The 7,033-nt window shown below is 36.1% G+C and overlaps 1 protein-coding gene across 1 annotated transcript; it reads right to left on the bottom strand.

Annotated features, from left to right (window-relative positions):
- Window positions 1-1,089: 1,089 nt before the first annotated feature.
- LOC122309566 lies at window positions 1,090-2,667 on the bottom strand. Its single transcript, XM_043123078.1, has 3 exons — window positions 2,214-2,667; window positions 1,636-2,084; window positions 1,090-1,539 (listed from the first exon to the last, which is right to left on the bottom strand). Exons 1-3 carry the CDS (start codon window positions 2,665-2,667, stop codon window positions 1,090-1,092), a joined length of 1,353 nt encoding a protein of 450 aa, XP_042979012.1.
- Between the last annotated feature and the right edge of the window lie 4,366 nt (window positions 2,668-7,033).

Raw genomic sequence — 7,033 nt, 5'->3', positions numbered from 1 at the left:
CCTACATTAATGCATAAAAACAAAATATTGTCACCTAATACTTAATCATGCAAATAGGCAAATGCGGTAAGAGGCAACAATTAAGCAAATTGAAAGACGATACTTACTCAAGGTAGATGGTAATGTTAGGACAATTGTTGAGGACATACCAACATAGTTTGGTAAATGTTTTATTATCTGGTTGAGTTGGACTTGAAGCACCCAATGGCCTTACCTTTTGTGTGAATATTGAAAAATCTGATTCATTACATCCTTCACAAACATCAACATTGCGCTCTTCTCTATGATATCTAGTTTTGATATCATGGAGATATATCGAACAAAAAGTCAAGCACTCGATGTAAATGTAAGCCTTGGCAATTGAGCCTTCAGCACGGGCCTTGTTTCGAACATAACGCTTAAATTTTTCCAAATACCTCTCAAATGGATACATCCACCTATATTGTATAGGCCCTGCATACAATACCTCACATGGTAGATGAATAGATAGGTGCACCATTACATCAAAAAATGAAGGTGGGAGTATCATCTCAAGTTTGCAAAGGATGATTGGTATATCATTCTCAAGCCGCTTCAAGACATCTACAGCCAATGTGCGCGTGCACAATTGTCTAAAAAATGAGCTTAGTTCAGTCAAAGCCAATCTAATGTCAGGTCGCAGGTACACGGCAATAGATACAGGAAGTAGTTTTTGGAAGAAAATATGACAATCATGACTCTTCATTCCTGATATTTTACAACCATTTAACGTCACACATCCAGCAATATTTGCAGCAAATCCATCTGAAAATTTCACAGCTTGTAGCCACTGGCAAAAACTTCTCCTCTCATCTCCATGCAACGTGTAACACGCAGGTGGCATAACAAGTTTCTGTCCATGTTCTTGTAAATGTAATTCCTTCTTTATACCAAGAATGGACAAGTCCCTAAGTGCATTAATTGAATCTTTTGTTTTTCCTGGAATCGCCATCAAAGTTTCCAACACGTTGTCACAAATGTTCTTCTCAATATGCATTATGTCAAGATTATGTCGAATTTTCAATGTTGACCAATAAGGTAACTAGAAAAAGATACTTGTTTTTGTCCAATTCAATTCATCGGGTCTTCGCTTTCTCTTCCTTCCACATTTTCCAAATAATACATCCCAACATTACTTAGTTGATTCAGTAAATCATGGCCAGATAATTCAGAAGGTGGGGTGCGGTGATTAGTATTGCCATTAAAATTAGCCTTTTTCTTCCTCCAAGTATGTTCTGGAGATAGGAAATGACGATGGCCCATATAACAATGTTTTCGACCATATTTCAACCACAAAGATTCAGTGTTAGCATTACAAGTTGGACATGCGAATTTTCCTTTCGTGCTCCACCCAGAAAGATTTCCATATGCGGGGAAGTCATTAATCGTCCATAATAATGCTGCATGTAATTGAAAAGATTGTTTTCTCGATGCATCATACGTCTCAACACCATTTTCCCACAAGTCATTCAATTCATCAATAAGAGGCCGCAAATACACATCGATTTCATTGCCTGGCGCCTTTGATCCAGGAATTAAAAGAGACAGCATGAAGAACTGGTCTTTCATGCAAAACCATGGCGGCAGGTTGTAAGGGACAAGTATTACTGGCTATACACTATAAGGTTTACTCATATTATTAAAAGGGTTGAATCCATCACCGGCTAGACCAAGGCGCACATTACGAGCATCAAGAGAAAATGATAGATGCTCTTGATCAAATTCCTTCCACCCAACTGAATCACGTGGATGTCTCATCACATTCGAATCATCGATGCCTTCTTCTTTGTGCCACCACATGGCTACAGCTGTATCTTTCGACATGAGCAACCTTTTCAATCTTGGTGTTAATAGAAAATATCGAAGAACTTTGTGGGGGATTTTTTTCTGTTTAGTGGTGCGGGTTACCCATCTTGACATACTACATTTGGGACAATCATGCCTGTCAGAATTTTCCTTCCAGTATAGTATACAATCATTTGGACATACATCAATTTTTATGTAACCAAAACCAAGGGCCTGCTCCATCCTTCGTGACTCGCGATATGATTCAGGCAAAACTGCATCTGAAAATGAAGTTTTCAACAACTTTAGTAGCATGTCAAATGACTTAACACTCCACCCCCCCCCCCCCCCCCCAATTGTCCTTATATGCAACAATTTCACAATGAAGGATAACTTTGAGAACTTAGCACATCCTGGATAGAATGGACGTTTAGCATCTTCCAATAATTGGTCAAAACGTTTTGCCCTTGGGTCAACATAGGTGGGTCCTTCACTGGTAGACCCTTCAACTTGCTCCACATTTGTAAATGATCCAAGCTGGATATTATCTAACATTTCATCCATGTCATCAACGTAGTCATCATTTTGCACTTCATTGACTTCATCATCAATGTCATTAGCATCCCAAGTTTCTTCCTCGCCTTGGAAAATCCATTCGGTGTAGTTTTCATCAATTCCTATAGTGAATAGGTGTCTTTGCACCAAGTCTATAGTCTGGAAGAAGTTATTACGACAGTTACGACAATGACACCTAATATTGTTTGTTGTTGCATGAGCTTGGGCCAATGTAATGAATTGATGTACCCCTTCCCGATATTTTGTGGACCTAAATCGGTCAGTTATATGCATCCAACTTTTGTCCATGTCAAAATCACTGTAAAATGAAAATAACGGAGTTGGATAGTTATTGGTATAGTCTAAGCAAATATCATGTAAAAGCTGGTAATTGAGGATGTTTTATGACATTAAAATTTTGTAATACATCAGAAATATATCCTCATTCTTGATACTAATAACGTGTTCCCATGATTTCCCATGATTGAATATCATGGAAAATTTTATTATAATGTGGAGATGGAAAGAAACAACCTAAATTGCAGCTATGGAAAAGGGTGTTGGGTTGTTTCTTTCACAAAAATCTCTCCAAAGAGATTTTGTGTCTCTCAAGTATATGCTAATAATAATTATTCATGAATGATCTGGCATATTGCATCAAGGTGATATATGTTGCATGCATGCAAGGGAAGTTCCTTCAGCAATTTTAATACATAACAGCAGCTTCCCCAGGGTGTTATATATATGATCAAATTTCAGCATCGACTATATATATATATATATAGCTCAAGTGGTACTATGGATATATTATGTTGCTCCCATTTGAATAGGTGGAGCTGCCGTGGGGCATTCTACAACGATTGATGAAGGGTTTTCGACAACCAAGGGCATGTAGTCATCCCCTTCCCCATCTCCCCTGCCCCGCACTACCCCTCCCCTTCAATCCATCTCCCCTGCCCAACACAAAATACCCCTCCCCTTGAAGAATAACCATTTAAAAAAGTAAAAAAATAAATACTGGACTTCACCAAAATTAATAAAGTTTTGCACTGATTCAAGCCTTGTTCAAGCAGATAGTAAAAGAAACCGTCAATGGAATATATTAGAAAAGACAATTTGAAAATCCTGCAAGATATTTTGTATTAATTTTGATCCACCACAGACTTCATTAAGGCTGAATCAGAAAATAAACAACAGAGAAGGTCCTTTGTCAATTTAACAAAGGCACAACTCAATAACTTGGATAAAAAATGAAAATCCATAACTGAATGTTAAAAAAGAAGGTGGTGAACCAAAGGAAGAACAAGAAAGATGTGTAAATGTATAAACCTCCTGACCCTAACCATAGCCAATGAAGAATAAATTATTGCCACTGAACCATAGAGTCAAGAGACGCAGAGAGAAGATGAGAGCTGGGCAGAAGAGAAAATGGGAATGTTTTTCTGACCCAAAAAGAAATGGTGGATTTTAAGAAAGATAAAAATTGATGGAGGAGGAAAACTAAGCTAAATAGAGAAAGTAGATGGCAACATGGGAGGAAAAGTAGGAGAGAGAATGGAGGAGAGATGACCTCGAGGGGAGGGGATGGGTAGTGCAGCGTAGCGGGGATGGGTAGTGCAGGGTGGCGGAGATGAGTGAAGGGGGAGGAGGAGGTTTGTTGACTACCTGCGAACTCATTGTTAGGGGGATGAGTGAAGGAAGAGGAAGAGCATATTTCAGCCTTGTGGCTAGCTGAAAAGTTTCACATGATAATAGAATTTGCATGGTTATGCTCAATATCTTCCCAAGTTAGCGTCATTTATACCAAATACAGTAGTTGATCTGGTTGGTAATTTAGACAACTTGTCATATGTATCTATCTCTGGAGTTTTCATGAAGTATAACATTCTGGAGGAAAAAAAAAAGAAGAAGAAGAGAAATACATATATATATATATATATGAAACCTCCAACAACTTGTTAATATGGCGTTAATTACTTAAGCATTATGATTTCTACCATTACACAAAGGCCAGTACTATTCTGAAATGGAATGCTATTCGCATCCATATATATAAATAATATATATATGGATGTTTTTCAGATCAACAATATCAAAGTAAAAAATGTCAGGAACAAGAGAGAAGTTACAAACACGATGTTTTATGTCATTAATAGTTGTTTTCTACTATGTTGTAAAATCGCTGATTTGAATTATTGTTATATTCACAGAAATTAAGCAAACCACAGATCAAGCTAGCAAGCAAGTCTATAATTTAACATAACTTGATAAGTAAACCATTTCAGATTAATGCACTTAATTTGAAATCCAATTTGTCTAGGTGAGATCCTCTCTCAAAATTTCATTTTCTCTTCAATTGCAGTACATCCAAAAAACTGGTTATATTATCTATACTAAAAACTTCAATTAAATGAATTTTTTGGGTTCTCTATGAAACTAGTAACTTGGATAGAGTGGAAATTAAATACGTGTTTTCTATCCAACAAGTATGATAAATTGTTGTAGCCGCTTATGGTAACTTCTCCAAGTGGGTAGGATGGCTATAAGGCAGAAGAGGAACCAAGCAGAAATTATTGGGTCTTGTTTTTGTCATCAAATGAAAAAGGTTTGTTAGAAAATTACAAGGGATGTTGCGGAAGCTAGACATAATACACTGTTTTACCAAGTTAGAAAACCAAGAGAGAGGGATACAAACAAATCATGAAAACTACTAACAAATAAAACTTGTTGTAAATCATGCATATTGGTTATAGATGCAAGATGAAATTCGTTAATCCTTCATGAAAACTAGCCACAAATGTCCCTTTATACTTTTTTTTTTTTTTTTTTATTAAGGGAGACAGGTAATACAATAGACCAAGCCAAAAAAAAAAAAAAAAAAAAACTACTTTTTGTTAGAAGGATCTTGTTGTAAACCTTAGCTAGTATGATTCAATTACTGCTAGAGGTTGAACTTTATGTAGCTTGTGACTATTTCCCAATCCTATTTATACTTTTTTTGTTTTTCTAAGCAAGCATATTTCAGTAAAGTAAAAGATTATACCAGTCCTATTTCTACTTATTTCATGTCAGTATTACAATTTCTCTGCTTTACACACAACCACACGGGTTCCAGTAGCTGTTTGTTAGATTTGGGCAGCTAACAAAGGGAAATATTAAAGGCATCAAACAAAATCCCCCATCAATCCATTTATTGCTGCGATCAACCCCATCTGCCACCAAAATCATACAACATCCCACATACATGAATTTAACCCCATTCGCTAGGACCCTGTTCTATGTTGGCCAAACCCCCAAAAACTCACAAGTACGTATATGCTAGCATCTAAAAACCTCTCAAAACAAATCCTTCCGCAAATAAATTATTGTAAAGTAGATAAAGCATGGCAATTTTACCTATCACTTGCAAATGACCAAAACACAATTGTGATTTTAGAAACCCAAAATCTGAGAGAGATAGACAAGAATTGAGGGAGACCCTGCTCCAGCTAGATTGAAAGAAGAGGAGATAGTAAGCTCAAATTAGTAAGCGTGGAGGAAGCTGTAAAGCGCATAGGTTTGCACGATGGGGCAGCCTTGATTGGGTAGGAAGAGAGAGGGAGAGAGAGAATTATACGAACGTATGGTGAAATATAAAGAGAGAGACAAAGGAGATCAACTTACCAGCCAGGCGAGGAGGCATGGAACGCCGGCATGGAGGAGGTGGACGGTGTCAGGTTTCAAGGTCGATGGTCACCAAGAAGCCAATTTCTAGAAAATTTCGATGGCACAACTGATTGCGGAGAGACATTTTTAGGCAATTCCTCGCATTTGCCTGGTGGAGTTTAATGCGGCTGGGAAAATATCGCTGCAATAGAATGACAAACGTATTTCCATGTGCACAACCAAAATAAATTCTTACGACGAGTCTAATTCGTCGTAATACATATCACCCACTGCGAATTTAAGTCCCGTCACAAGAAAAATGTCACTACAGTAATTAACCCTTTGTTACATCTAAAAAATGTACGCAGCATAATAACTTGACAGCAAAAATTGATTTTTCTTATAGGGAAAGGTGGATCGAGTGTAAACATGATTCAAGAAGGAAGGGAAGTACAAAGTACCGATGTAGTAGTATGATCGTTATTACACCTAAATTGTTCAGTACGTGCTTGATAGTACAGACGTACCTAGTTACTGTCAATGTTATGGGTATATATAGAGAAGTACAGTACCCGATCGAGGTATACATCATCATGTACTTAAACTTCCCATAACATCCATTGCAGACAACAAACTGTACATGATGGAAATGAGATAAGATTAAAAAATAATATATATGTTGTACATGGGGATTTACTTAGCTGTCCAATTAAATGAAATCTACCATCTCTCCTTACGTGTCAATATACACGTTGTTTTTTAAAAGTAGGAGTAATTTTCTAACAAAATATTTATGTCTCATTTAGTTATATAAATCTTCTTAATTTTATTTGATTATTAACATTTATTTTAAACTCTAACACAGAATAAAATAAAATTTTAATATTTTTAAATTTTAAAATAAAAAAATATTTAAAAATTATATTTTAATAATATTTTATTTAAGTTTTAAATTTTATCTCATATCATATAATATATAATCAAACAAGGTGTTAATATTTGTAAGCCTTTTTTATATATATTAGGATGA

The sequence above is a fragment of the Carya illinoinensis genome, chromosome 5 (genome assembly GCF_018687715.1).
Source record: "Carya illinoinensis cultivar Pawnee chromosome 5, C.illinoinensisPawnee_v1, whole genome shotgun sequence".
Lineage (NCBI taxonomy): Eukaryota > Viridiplantae > Streptophyta > Magnoliopsida > Fagales > Juglandaceae > Carya > Carya illinoinensis.
This window is presented reverse-complemented; position numbering and strand designations above follow the sequence as displayed.

What these genes read in the sequence shown, in the direction of transcription:
- LOC122309566 (XM_043123078.1), bottom strand. Translation starts at nt 2,667, where the DNA reads ATGGACAAAAGTTGGATGCATATAACTGACCGATTTAGGTCCACAAAA. An exon ending in ACGTCCATTCTATCCAGGAT is followed by an intron (nt 2,085 to 2,213) that starts GTGCTAAGTTCT and finishes CTTCATTTTCAG; the next exon opens with ATGCAGTTTTGCCTGAATCA. An exon ending in ATATGAGTAAACCTTATAGT is followed by an intron (nt 1,540 to 1,635) that starts GTATAGCCAGTA and finishes CCTGGATCAAAG; the next exon opens with GCGCCAGGCAATGAAATCGA.